The sequence below is a fragment of the Leucopleurus acutus genome, assembly GCF_964270905.1.
Source record: "Leucopleurus acutus genome assembly, chromosome: 19".
NCBI lineage: Eukaryota > Metazoa > Chordata > Mammalia > Artiodactyla > Delphinidae > Leucopleurus > Leucopleurus acutus.
Genome location: NC_139161.1, coordinates 193,740 through 208,110, shown reverse-complemented (window position 1 = coordinate 208,110; position 14,371 = coordinate 193,740). Strand labels below are relative to the sequence as shown.

The 14,371-nt window shown below is 36.0% G+C and overlaps 1 protein-coding gene across 6 annotated transcripts in view; it reads right to left on the bottom strand.

The window, feature by feature from the left end:
• HELZ (helicase with zinc finger) overlaps positions 1–14,371 on the bottom strand; it is a 155,010-nt gene that overhangs the window by 106,310 nt on the left and 34,329 nt on the right. For all 6 annotated transcript variants that reach the window (XM_082861325.1, XM_082861322.1, XM_082861327.1 and 3 more), the window contains 7 exons: positions 12,521–12,645; positions 9,982–10,038; positions 5,831–5,882; positions 4,357–4,432; positions 2,088–2,286; positions 1,516–1,623; positions 179–476 (listed from right to left, as the gene is read on the bottom strand). In XM_082861325.1, coding sequence (XP_082717451.1) covers positions 179–476; positions 1,516–1,623; positions 2,088–2,286; positions 4,357–4,432; positions 5,831–5,882; positions 9,982–10,038; positions 12,521–12,645 — 915 coding nt within the window. The remainder of the gene's footprint in view (positions 1–178; positions 477–1,515; positions 1,624–2,087; positions 2,287–4,356; positions 4,433–5,830; positions 5,883–9,981; positions 10,039–12,520; positions 12,646–14,371) is intronic.

The window sequence follows — 14,371 nt, the reverse complement described above, 5'->3', positions numbered from 1 at the left end:
ATAATGCAAACCATTCTAATCCCATTACACAGTAAATGAGTCAATAAACTTGGGATCTTTTTCTTTACTATTCCCTCCCTGTCCATGGTATATTTAGGGGCCAATACATATCTTTTAATGGTGCTGTTATAGTGCCTTTTAATACATCGTTATCAGGGGAAAAAAGTCTAAATTTTACCTTCTGTAGAAGCTGCATCAATCATTACTCTTTGCATGAGTACTGGTTCCAATCCAAAGTCGAAAACTATGGTTTGGCGAAAAGTTCCAAATATTTCTGTGTTAAATGCTATCCCGACTTTATACACGTAATGATCTAATCCATTTTGGGCCATCTTTCCTCCTATCCATTCTTGACAGTTTTCTGGGACTTCTTGTGACACCTGGGTAGCACTATCTCCGGCAGATATTGCAACGATACTAAAATGAGGGCGATGAGCATCGTAAAGCAATGCTACACGGTACAGCATTCTTGCAGGCTACAAGGAAGTTAGAATAATTTGTTGAGTACAAGGGGGTGAAAAATCCAGTTGTAATTGGGCTCTTCAATGAAAATATTGCCATAAGGGACTTTTACTTTCCCATGCTTCTAAGATACTATGTTAAAAATACAAGTTGTACTCATAAGCCATTTAAGAAAAAAAACTCAGTTGTTAAAATGATATATTTATGATGTCAATTATACCTCAATAAGGCTGACAGTTTCAAAAACGATATATTTACGCTACATTACTAGCCTCCCTGCTCTTTCTGTGATACATTCATCTTTCACTGTGGCAAAAGCTTTCACCCTGTGTCACCATCACCTCCAACTTTCCATACCCTTGGCCTAAAAAAGTTTCATCTAGCCTCAAGGAGGAAGTCTTCATAGGAGAGCAGTGACCTCTGAAGACACTGAATTGGGTTCAAGGCCAAAGCTAAACGTTCCCAGATTTTTCATCCCAAGATGCAGATGGTACAGTGGAAGAAACATCACAAAAAAGTACACAAAACTTTTCCACTGCATATATTCACAGAAATATTTTACTTTGCTTCATTCTTAAACTTTGAATATTATAATTCAGGATGGGAAGCACTGCAGAAAAATGTCTCATATTAAAAACCCGTTATTACAGAATTTGTGATTTCATTAAATCAAAATTAAAAACAAACTCATTGTTTGAATATCTTAGAACCACCAGATTAAACAATTCAATTTTTAAATAGTTAACTACAAGCTGTGAACCCCATCCTACGTTTTAAGTTTGGAAGACAACATGTCGAAGACCTCTTCACCAAATAAATAAATAAGCAAGTATCTAAACATCTACAAAGCTTTTATCTCAAAATCTAAGAAAAATCTGTACCCTTCATGATCAAAATACAGAAATATGCTTTATCACGATATAGAACCTACATAAAAATGTACTTAGAATAAAACATTTTCAATGCTCTTTCAACACACAGATTTAAAGGTCCAAAAAGCCTTTATGAAAATTGAAAGACATTTATATTCTTTAACTATCACAAAATTCATACCTTACAAGTGAGAGCAAAGGTCCATGTCTGGTGAGATTTTTTGGTGTTGACAGTAACGGACAGATCAGGATTATGCTCTACCTTTACTCCTTCTATACATTCACTAAGCTGAAAACAGAGAGCAACTAATGTTACGTTTTATTCCTAAAAACACAAACACTTTTGGCATGGTAAATAAATGTTAACGGTAAAGATGCTGATGGAACTGTTTACAAAGCAAGGTATTTTATACATTAATTTTCAGTTATTTTTATAAGCACAAAATATAATAAAGCTAAAATAAGAGACATAAGAAAACTAACAACAACAACAAAAAAAAAATGGCAATAAAAACTCCCTGAATGAAGACAAATTAATATAATACCTGCAAGTCTCCAAACAAATGGTTTAGTTCTGCTCTTTATTTTAGCAAATGGGTCTACTTTTGCTACTAAAAACACTTTATCAAGAATCAAGTGTTTCATATAGAGGACAGGGAAATAAACCAAGATACAGCACGAAACAAAGTCAAGACTCAAACAAGGGCACTGTTTAAAACAAACAAACAAAAAAATGCAGTTTATTTTCCTCACCACTTTCTCAGGAGATAATGAATTCATCCACTTTTCTATCAAGGTTTCCATGTAACTGCCTGAGAGCTGTTTATTCTCATTTTGCTGTTTCAATTTTATCAACCGTGAAGCATATCTTTTCTGCCATTCTGCTAGTTCTTCCTGGGAATGTGCTGAAGTACACTGGGCACCATACCTACAGATTCCTTGCTCTAAAAATCTAAGTAGAATAGGAAAGACTGTTTTATCATATACTTTGTTGGACCATTTAAAAGATAAACTTCCAGCATTTGCCCTCCGACTCTCCAATAACAAAAACAAAACTTCATCTCCTGAAAGGCCATATTTATCACATGTCTTGCACCGAAGAGGAAGAAGACGTTTAGGAAACATTTGTAACAGTTAATCAAAACAGCAACCCCCCCATGTTCACTGACCTCTTTCTCTGGAATAAGGGGATGACAAAGCAGAACATATTCATAACCACCCCCCACCCACAAAAACTGGCATTGCAAAGGTAGCTTCCTTCATGATATAACAACTCTGTTAGACAATTCCTCTTAGAGCAGAATTTTTCTAAAGCAACACTGACATCAAGTGGATTAGTTCGTCAAGCACAGGTATGCCCTACTTCCCAAAATGATACGACCTAAAGAAAATTTTCCACATACTAGAAATTTTGTTCTGGAAAAAAAAAAAAAAAAAAAGTAATATGTCACTGAATTAACATTTCAAGGCTTCTACTTTTCACCTTCAAATGTAATGCCTTCACTCTTCTCTACATTACTATTGCCTATATTTCATTGAAAATATTGGACTATATTAATTTGCTTAAAGTTTTAAATAAATAAAGAATAGAAGTTTTATGTAAGAATCACAATTAATTCAATAGTCAGATTAAATTCTTCAATGGGTAAATTCATAAACGTTCATTTTAGAGGCTATAGGGTTAATATTTCTCAATGCTTATGACTCAGAAAATTCAACTGATAATTCAATGGTCAAAACAGATAAAAATGCAAGACTTTGATCAGTAACTTTTTTAAGTTTTAAATACTCTATAAAATAATAGATCCAGCCAGTTTTTAAACATTCAAAAAATAATAAAAGATCTTCTGAGAGAAAAAATGAAAATCAAACTATAAATAGCAAATGGATAAAAGCGATGTTATGTTATAGATAATTTTTCAACTGGAAAAATATGAATAATAAGAAATACAAAATGAACCACAGCACAGTGTACATTATCAAGTGTTTCACCCTATTTGAAAAGACGAGTGTATTTAAAGCTTTTCTTGATGATACATAAAGTACTTGAACTTATATTATGCTATTTATTAAGTTCTCTTGTGCTTAAGACACATTTAAAATCATGCATTTGTTTCTCTTCAGTATGTCGTAATAAGCCAAATATTTCTTTGTCTTTCTATTGCTTTGCTTTAAATTATTTCCCTAAAAATTGAAGGTTTGATAGTCTCATCTGGACTATGAATTTTCTCATACTTCCTTTGCATAGGATCACGTTCTACCTCTCCTACAACATTGATGCCACCAGGATTTTAAAAATTTACTACCTAGTTTCTTTATTTCTGCAATAAAATCAAACCTGACCTCTTGACTATTCAATCATCAAAGCTGCATATCAAACTTCCTTCATTATCAAAAGCAACCCAGAGTAATTAGAACTCATATCTAAAAAACCAATAGTTTCTAGTTCTTATAAAAAGAACCTTTCTTAATGTAACTTTAAAAATTCTTTCTACCTTAACATATAATTATTAAATTTTGAAAGGTTAGCCCTTCAAATATAAATTACTCATAAATTCTATATAAGATTACGTGATAATAGATTTTCTCTTTTTTAGAAAAGTTATTAAAATAATTTAAGATTTCTTTATCTATTTTATGCTCCATTTCAGTTTAAATAAGGTAACTTCAACTTCAATCACCATAATTTAGGTAAATTTCACATAAACGAGATCAGCAATTAAATTGAGTCATATTAATCCAACTGGTATTACAGAAGTCTTAACAATCTCCATTTAGATCACTGTTGTTTATAATTAAAAGAAGGATCATCAATATGGTTTTGATTTTTATTATTTAATGATAATGACCATTTTGGCTTCTGTTTCAAATTGAAAATAAACCATTCTACTCAATTGTTATGCTTCTTCCTTCACATATTATCTTCTTTAAATCGGAATTACTACTTTTCAAAAAGTGAAGGAAAATTAACTATCCTTTGAATAAAGACATGTCATTGGTTTAAAAAAAAAATTCACGTTACCTTTTACACAAAGTATATTCCTCGCTGCTTGTGATTCCCCTAGGTGGTGGGCGGAAATGCCAACCATTACAAGATCCTAGAGAGTAATCAGGATATATAGTCTTATCATTTGAGGCTTGCTGATAATTCTGATATTTTAATGTGTAAGAAATACTATAAACCCTCCATACACATCATCTCAGATGATGTAAAAAGAACATGACATGCTTGCCTCTACCAAAAGAGCCCTCTACCAATCAAACGAATTATAAATCACTTAGCATATGAAACTTAGAAACCACTGAAGAAGCAGTTACACAGCAGCTAAGACAAATCAATGGCCCTTACTCTACCCCAGCGACTGGCAGACATACTTCCAAGTGCAGTCTCCTGCCTGGCATCTAAAGGGGAGATGTGTTTGGCATGCTTGTCATTTCTTAAGTATGAGTCGCGTCTCTATTAGGAACTATTTCAGGAATGAGAAAATTATGGTATCCTGGAAGGAAATTTTGTAAAACAAATTCCAATACTGCATATGGAGTGAGAAGAAGTTCCACATTACCATCCACATTCCTTAGGGTCTGTCTGACACATGGCACTGAATAAAGTAATCTTTTTTTAATAATTGAAATGAAGTTCAAAAAGGTGAATTCTGAGATAGGAGCTAAAAAATAACATTAGTTTCCTTCTGAATACAATGCGTTTTAATGCACGTGGATAAAAGGTCCCAAATAAGCCAGGAAAACAAAGCGTCAGAGAGAACGGCTGAGCTCTAGAGGCTGAGCGGGCAGCAGTAAGTGTCCCAGGACCTTGCAGCCATTTTCTACCCCCTCACAAGTCACTGTGCTCCCCCGCCCCCAAAACACACTCCGCCCGGCTGAGTTTAAAGCTGCGTTTCACCCCTTCCTATCTGCGTGACTGGGAGAATTACCGAACCTTAATGAACATCAGTTTTACCACCTATCAAAAAGATGAAGAAAGACTCTAAGAAGTCAGTACTCGTTTCTGTGAAAGCCACTACGTGGTAGACATCATTTAGCAAACGCTCAATGAATGCCAGTCTCTCTTCACCTTCCCCTGGCAGGAGAAGAGGAGAATCACAGACTTTCATTGTGGCAGGAACAACTCAGCTTACAGGTCAGCACTTCCAAAAAGTAGTAACTGTACTAGTCCGTGATAGAGAGAAAGGAGAAAAGACCTCCCTCTACAGATTGCTAAGAGCAGGGTTCATTCAAGTTCAGAACTGCGCACATGGAGGAAAGAAGGTAAAATAGGTCACTTCCGGGGTTACCTCCCATCTCCGTACTCTATAACTCCATGACAGGGGCTAGTGAATGAACTGCTTCCATCCGCACTACTTCTTAAGTTATATCTTTATATTCTCTCCTGTACCTCCACTAACATGTAATCTAACTCAGAAATTTCCTCCCAATAATCAATAAAGAAGCAATGCTCAAAATCACAGCTACCAGAAGTTATGCAGTTTCGTACTTACCCTCTTCTAAGTCTTCCACGTGATATCCAGGGAGGACATTACCAGTTGCTGTCTGCAATTTTTCAAATGAAAGAAATTTTTATAATAAGAAATAACTAGTTGATGTTGAATTAAACTTGGAAATTTTAAATATTTTTTAAAAAGCTTTAGATTGAATATTTAGAAATTTTTAATAAACATTAATATGCAAACGGTGTTTTTTGCTCTTTGCTCTAGTTTCCATATGTAAGTATGGAAAAGAAGTACTTCTGTGGTCCTCATTAAGGAAACTGATAGAGATTCCTTCCCTACATAAAAATTACCTGGGTGCAAGAGAAGTCTCAGTCCCCAGCCCTGAACCCCGTGGAGTAGCACCTTCCATCCGTGTATGTACTGCACTCTCCTCTGCTAACGCCTACAGTGTGACCAGCCACTTCTCCTGCATCAAGTGCAGCACCACCACCACTGCAGGACCTGGGAGCATATCCTGGCCGAGTCCCCCTCGCTGCTCTAGGATGAGACCTTCTCCCACAGTGGAGCCCATGGCTGGGGACCCACTCACCCTGACTTCCTGGCTTTCTCGACCCCTCGAATGCAGGTAAGACCTCCATCTGCCCCTTTGGCTATAACTTTACTCTAAGCTCCACACCCCCAATTTCAACTGAGTGCCAGCTAGAGAATAGTTAAGTGCCGCTTAACTATCCTATAGCATTTTACATGCTGGGTCACTGTCAGCCATGCACAGACCCACTGTCAACAGCCTGCAACTGCCTTTCTGCATTCCTGCGTCTCAGAGGATCCGGCACATAATGAACGCTCAGTAAATCTGGATGGATGGGGGGATGGGTAGATGGATGGATGACCGCCCATGCACTTCAAACACAGTATGTTTAAATAAAATTCATCAACTTTAACCCCAAAGCTCATCTTCCTTCAGTGCTGCTTATCTCAAGTGAATGGATTCATCTTCCCCCAAAAGAGCCAGGCTGAAACCCTGAAAGTCAGACTCTGTCCTGCTCCGAGTATTCTCCAAATCTTTGCCCAACCAGGTCTAGAATGCCTCTCATGTCTGTCTCATACTCAACGCCCCCTGCCACTATCCTAGGTAAGAGCATCATTACTACTTGTCTCATCTACCCCTGAACCAACTGACTGCCAACTTATGGTACCAAGTCACTCCTGGGTCTTTACTTAGCTGCCTCTATCCTTTAACTTCAGTTCTGACACTAGCCTCCCTGGTTTCCCTGCAGGGTGTTTATCTCTCCTTTCCCTGCTTGTACTTCCATTACAGAACCTGCTGACCACAGGCTGCCCTGTGGGTACATTAGCTATGCACATCTTGGGCTGGCCCTTCAGATTGTTTTTCATGGATTTCTCAGCTTTCCAAAATGCAAAGAACCTTGAAGAGCACACGCACTCAGTAAATGTTGAACTGAATGAGAAGGAGGAAACGGTATCCCAAGATGATATTTGGAATGTCTTGTACCATAGAAAGAATGGCATAAATGCTAATTGGGTATAACTGAAACAATAATATCACCATAATTTACATGTCACTGATTAAATTGGACCCTTTTTAGGTTGGGCTGGAACTAAATCACCATAATACTGTTTCAACAGGAAAATGCCTTCTGATTCTCAAACTACTTACTAACAAGTTTTTAAAGACAACCCATTCTTTTTGTAAAATGAGGACTGAATATAAGAATACATAAGCTAACAAATAAATCAGGAGTAATTATTAACATTATAAGGACTCTATGCGCACCAAAAAGGTATATTAAAAGATCCTTTAAAATTCTATAAGCAAGATCTAAGCAGCATAGTCCCACAGTAGCCCTTAAAATATGATTCTAACTGCACAGAATTTATAAGAGCTAAAAATTCACTTCAAGTATAAATTGAAAGTATCTCCTCTAAAAAAATTTATCAAAATAAATTTACCAAATATGTGAGAAAAAATGGGGAAAAATGTTTTGGTGATGAAATGAAGCTTAAAGCATTTATAACTGTCAGAAGGGAAACATACGTGGTGTATTTAGTGAGTCAGCATCTACAACAATCTGCAAACGGGCAGAGTATGCATGTGCTGACACTGTAGTTCTCAGTCTGGTGGGGTCTGGTGAACAGCACATCCTCATCAGAAGAGCTGGTAAAAATGAGAAGCTCAAGCCTGGGCTGAATATTTGGCCACTGTGGCTTTTAGTTTCCTGGTACTGTGTTTAGTTTTGTTTTTTTTAACACCCTTTTTATATGCTCAGACCCTAAGACAGAAGGGCAACATCAATTAGTTTGTGATTTTCAGTCTTTACTGAGACCTTCAGGGAAGGCAGCCGAAGTTCACACTGCTAGAATTCCTGTAAATTTACAATCAAATCTATTGATTGGATATTTGAAATTTTTCTAAAGAATATGCGTTGTTTTTCTTTTCATTAGTCAGCCTTTAGTTCCATGTCTTTATTCTAATCCACCAGCATTTACAGGTTAAACATCAGCTCAGCCCAATCTTTAAATAACAAATTGTTGCTATTTTTAAATACGTCAGGTGCAATAATAAGTAAGGGTATCATTGTTTGTTAACTTTTTCTAGATGGATTTTTTAATAGTACCAGTTCACTAACCAAAAATACTACTACTCTGGTTACACAGAAAAGAAATTATAAACAAAATTTAAGTCACTTATTCCAAAAGTACAGTCACAAAATGAGAGTCAAGTGATATTTGTGACCTTATACATAACAGGATTATAAATATTAAAAATAAAATTTTATATATATTTGTGTATGATTATCAGATGTAAAGCTGCTAATTCAACTAAGGTAATAAAAGAGGAGAACAAGGCCCCAAATCATCTTATTTTATGTTCTCATTTTAAAAGTCTAAAACACTTATAACTGTCATATTTTACTTCTTAGAAATTAAAAGACTACATATATACCAGAAGGGAAATGGCTTTGAAGTTAATTAGAGCTTATTGATTCTCAGTTAATTCATAACAAGATAACATAAGACTAAGAAAATAACATTTTTTAAAAGGCTATCTTTAATTGTAGCAAAACAAACAGTATCTTTATGCAGCTTATATAATTCACGATGACTATCTTCTTTGCTTACTTATTTGTTGGTATGAACTGCGATGTATGATTAGATTTGAAGTGGGAAAGTAATCTACAGGAGGTCAAGGTTTACACCTGGGGGCTCTTCTCATCCTCTTGGCCTGATGGGAGCACCCTTATCGCACTCTCCACGAGACCAGCACCTTCTCCATTCTCAACTCAGCTTAAGTGTCTCGTCCCCTCACCACCACGCCAGTTATTTTTCCATCACAGAAAGCTTATTCTTTTCCCTCATACCACTTACCTCAATGCGAATTATACCTATACTTGTTTAATTAATTTATGTATTTATCGTCTATCTCCTCCCCAAGACTCTAACCTCCCAGACGACAAGGACCATGAGTGTCTTGTTCAGTGCTGTATCCTCAGCACCAAGCATAATACCTAGCACACAGTAGGTGCCACTTTTTAAATAAATAAGCCAACCAAGCGATCACTTTACATGGGCTTCCATTTATGATAAAAACTGACAAAAATGGCTATTTGTAAAATGAGACATCTGAATAAAAATACTTCTATATGCCGGTGTGAGGAATAGAAATGTGAGACTTACAAAGCCACGGGCCTTTTACGTGCCACTGCTGTCCCCAGCCTTCAACTGCTTCACCAGAGCACATTTTCGTTCACCATTTACCCTGATACACATTATTTCCACCAGCTAAACTCACTCCCTAAAAAACCTCCTCAAATCACAGAGTTCCATTAGTTACTTAAAAACACAGAAGGCTTGAGGAGTATCTCACTATTAAAAACAGAATTTTCTAATAGCCAGATGTAGTTAAAAACTAAAATTTCCCCATTATCTTTCCATTTATTGGCCAGAGACAGCTAACAAAAATTAGGGACAAAACAGAAGACCTGGGATGCAGAGGCACGTTGACAGGAAGCAAAGTTCCTAGGATGGGACCAAGCCTGGTTACGGAAAGTCTAAAGGTTGCAGTACCCCATCTTTAAAGCCTTGCTGATGCCCAGTGATTTTCCAAATTTTAATAAAGAACACGTACTAGCCAGACTGCGTTAAACTCTTCCCAAAGAGATCCACTGAAATAGTCTTACCTCCGTTTCTGTGAGAAGTATTTTTAGTCTTGTCAAATCTTTTGTTACCATCCCATTCTGAAACGGCAAATGAAAAATGGAAAAACCAAGTAGTGTATTAGTTCTTTACTATGGGGACTTAACTCTTCAGCTGTTTCTAAGGTTCATCTGTAAAAAGAAAACTCATCTCCCATCCTCATTACCATTACCATCATTGAGGTGATGATAAAGCTAACCACCTATGCGCAAAGTTAAAAAGATTAACAGGACAAAAGATACAGTGTGCCCTAAAACACTGTACTCACCTTGCCTAAGAATTTAAGATTAATTCAATAAAATATTCACAAAGGGCATCACTGAAGAGCAAGATAGAGTAAGTACAGAAAAAAATAAACCTCAACTTTTTTTTTAACCTCAACTTTTTAAAACTCCTTTTTCCTAAAACTAATAGGCTAGATTCACAAAATGGTGAACTCAGTTACTTATGACTCAGATTCACATACAATGATCACACTACTTAAAGATAGTTCATTAACAAAGCTGTTGAAGGAAAATACATAAAACATTCACTCTTCTGAAATTCAAATTTCACTTGAGATTTGAAAGCAAATTGCTTCTTCCTAATTTTAAATTTAAAAATCTACAAACAATAAATGCTGGAGAAGGTGTGGAGAAAAGGGAACCCTCCTACACTGTTGGTGGGAATGTAAGTTGATACAGCCACTATGGAGAACAGTATGGAGGTTCCTTAAAAAACTAAGAATAGAACTACCATATGACCCACCAATCCCACTCCTGGGCATATACCCTGAGAAAACCATAATTCAGAAAGAGTCATGTACCACAATGTTAATTGCAGCACTGTTTACAATAGCCAGGTCATGGAAGCAACCTAAATGTCCATCAACAGATGAATGGATAAAGAAGATGTGGTACATATATACAATGGAATATTACTCCGACATTAAAAGGAATGAAACTGGGTCATTTGTAGAGATGTGGATGGACCTAGAGACTGTCATACAGAGTGAAGTAAGTCAGAAAGAGAAAAACAAATACCATATATTAATGCATATATGTGGAATCGAGAAAAGTGGTACAGATGAACCTATCTGCAAAGCAGAAATAGAGACACAGACGTAGAGAACAAACGTATGGACACCAAGGGGGGAAAGGGGGGCTGGGATGAATTGGGAGATTAGGACTGACATGTATACACTGCTGTGTATGGAACAGATAACTAGTTGAGAGCCTGCTGTACAGCTCTGTGGTGACTACTACACTATGCTCTGTGGTGACCTAGATGGGAGGGAAATCCAGAAGTTGGGGTCAGGGGGGAATATGTGTGGCTATTTCACTTCGCTGTACAGCAGAAACTAGCACAACACTGTGAAGCAATTATACCTCAATAAATTAAAAAATAATAAAATAAAATAAGTAAAAATCCAACAGGTAAAACTGTGTAATATGCTTAACTTATATAGAAAAGTTCCTTAAGGATAGAATTATCTAAATAATAAAGAAGAGAGCTATTCTTTATCATCTATTTAGAACTAAATACCCATACAATTTTGCTATATTAATAACACATCTTAGCTTTTATATTCATTTGTTAAAATGGTGACACCCAAAAATACTGTTAAACCAACTAAACAATTCACAGCAAAATAATTCCTTAGAAAATAACTAAATTACCCTCTGAGACGGGTCATTACATTACACTCAACAATATACAAAGTACTTTCCTAATTTCCATTTTTTTTTTACCAAATATATATTTATTTGCAGTGAAAACACAACTTTGCTCCTGCTTTCCACAATTTATGTTAATTCAGAATAAAAGTATAGAGAATTCATGCTGTATAACAAAGTATACATATATTTTCTTGCTTTCACTGTTTTTCATTATGATTCCTGAAAAATATCAGCCAATGCTGTAACAGTTACCAACTGGTAAAAAAAAGTTATAATATCTCTTTTCTTCCAATTTCTATAGATTGCCAACTCTAAAGTACAAAAAAAGTAGTCTTTCAATTATCTCATCCAAAAACAGACAAAAACTCTCAAAAATTATATACTACATACAAACATTTATCCCAAAGTCTGAAAAGAATTAGATAACTCCATCAGAGCAGTCATGAATATTAACTTACACATATGACATCTTCAGAAACAACAGTAATTATTACTTAGTTTAGATAAACTTAAGCATTTTATAAAATAAATTGTTGAATTTAAGAACCCTATAAGATCATATGTCCACAGGAGCATTTTAAAACTCAAAAATATTTCCAGGTTCTGTTAAATTATACCTTTAAAGAAAATCATTTATTTATTCTATACTTTCAAAGCTTAAAAAATATCTCCAATTCTTATATATATTATCACAAACTACAAGAATCCAATGATTAAACATCAGTTTGTTGAAGAGAAATAAGCACCCCAAGATACTTACAAACTTTGATTTCTGACAGAACCTAGAGGAACGCAGGTAATACACCTAAGGGTCAAATGGATGAATCCGTTTTCAGACATTCAAATTTAGAACTCATCAACATACCAGGGACTCTCCTGTCAGTGACTTGGCAAGAATGCTGGATACAAGTTGGAGCTTTCCTTTAAGCTGCATGCAGCAAAGTACTGCTTGAAAGGTACCATCTCCCTTGGCCAGTCCTTCTCCCAGCACTGTCATGAAAGAACAGCCATCATTAACCGCGTAACATTCGATACACATTTTTCTCAATTTTATTATTAGCACACTACCCCAAGCATGACTTCTTTCATACTAAAAGAATAACTATAACTACTAGAGGAAGGCAGTGATGTTTCAGTTCTGTCCATGACATGCATAAAGCCAAGAAAAAAAATGTGACAATCAACATACCTAACCTACTACAGCCTATAGTCAGGTAGGATCACCACAAAATCATGAGGAGAATTAATCTTACAGCTCTCCAGTGAAAATACTGTTCAACCTATGATGTCTGGGTAAATGAGGGCTTTTAAACTGCAGAGATAGATATTCGCTGAATAAAGTTCTTGCATTTTTGACAAAGAGATCCAGTGCCATTAAAATGCATAAGAATAGAAACTGCAAACCTCAATATTTTGAAATTCCTAAGTAATTAAGAATTAGCTTTTATCAAAACCAGCAAGATTAACTAAGAACCCAATGGTCAAATGGCCAGAGAAAATGCTACCCAATTTGTCTGCAAGGGTTTACTGACTTAATTTAATACAATCACAAGGAGAACATATTTCTAACAATACAGAATATACTCATTTTTATGCCATGTCATTTGAGATGATTTCCCACAACTGCTAATGGTTCAACCAGTAAAACAATCTGTACCTTTCTCTTTACTGCTAAGTCCAAGATTCTATTTTTAGTTTATACACACTTCAGCTTCCTTTGCAAAAAGATAATTTGCTGAAAGAAAATATTTTGGAAATTGCATTTTTTCTAATTATTTTCAAGGAAATGTTTTGTTTAAGTATCAATATAATATACTGCATTTAAAGTCAATTGGGTCCGTCCTTAATATATATATATATTTTTTTTAATAAATGTAATTATTTTATTTATTTATTTTTGGCTGCGTTGGGTCTTCATTGCTGCCTGTGGGCTTTCTCTAGTTGCGGTGAGCAGGGGCTACTCTTCGTTGCGGTGCGCGGGCTTCTCATTGCGGTGGCTTCTCTTGTTGCAGAGCACGGGCTCTAGGCGCACGGGCTTCAGTAGTTGTGGCAAGCTGGCTCAGCAGTTGTGGCTCGCGGGCTCTAGAGCGCAGGCTCAGTAGTTGTGGCGCACGGGCTTAGCTGCTCCGCAGCATGTGGGATCTTCCCGGACCAGGGCTCGAACCCATGTCTCCTGCATTGGCAGGCGGATTCTTAACCACTGTGCCACCAGGGAATCCCTGTTCTTAATATATTTATTTTGGTTGTACTGAATATATCCTTCTGTTATATGGTTCAATTTTTTTATTACCCAAATAACATAACAAAAGAACACTAATAAAATTCTACACAGAAGTTCACCATAAACTCACCACTCAACCAAAAAACTGTTTTCACTTATTCATGTTCTCTTCAAATTCTGATCAATATTTACATAATTTTTACATGACTGTAACTGATATAAGTTTATATCCTACTTTACTTCCCCTTGACATATTCAGTATTTTCCATATTACAGTGTTTATATTTATCATTTTATTAGCTATATAATGTTCCATCAAGTAGATACATCAATTTACTTAACTATTCCCTTGATCCAGAACAGTTCCAATTTTTAACTATTAAAAAGAACACTGTATGGGGCTTCCCTGGTGGCGCAGTGGTTGAGAGTCCGCCTGCCGATGCAGGGGACACGGGTTCCTGCCCCGGTCCGGGAAGATCCCACATGCCGCGGAGC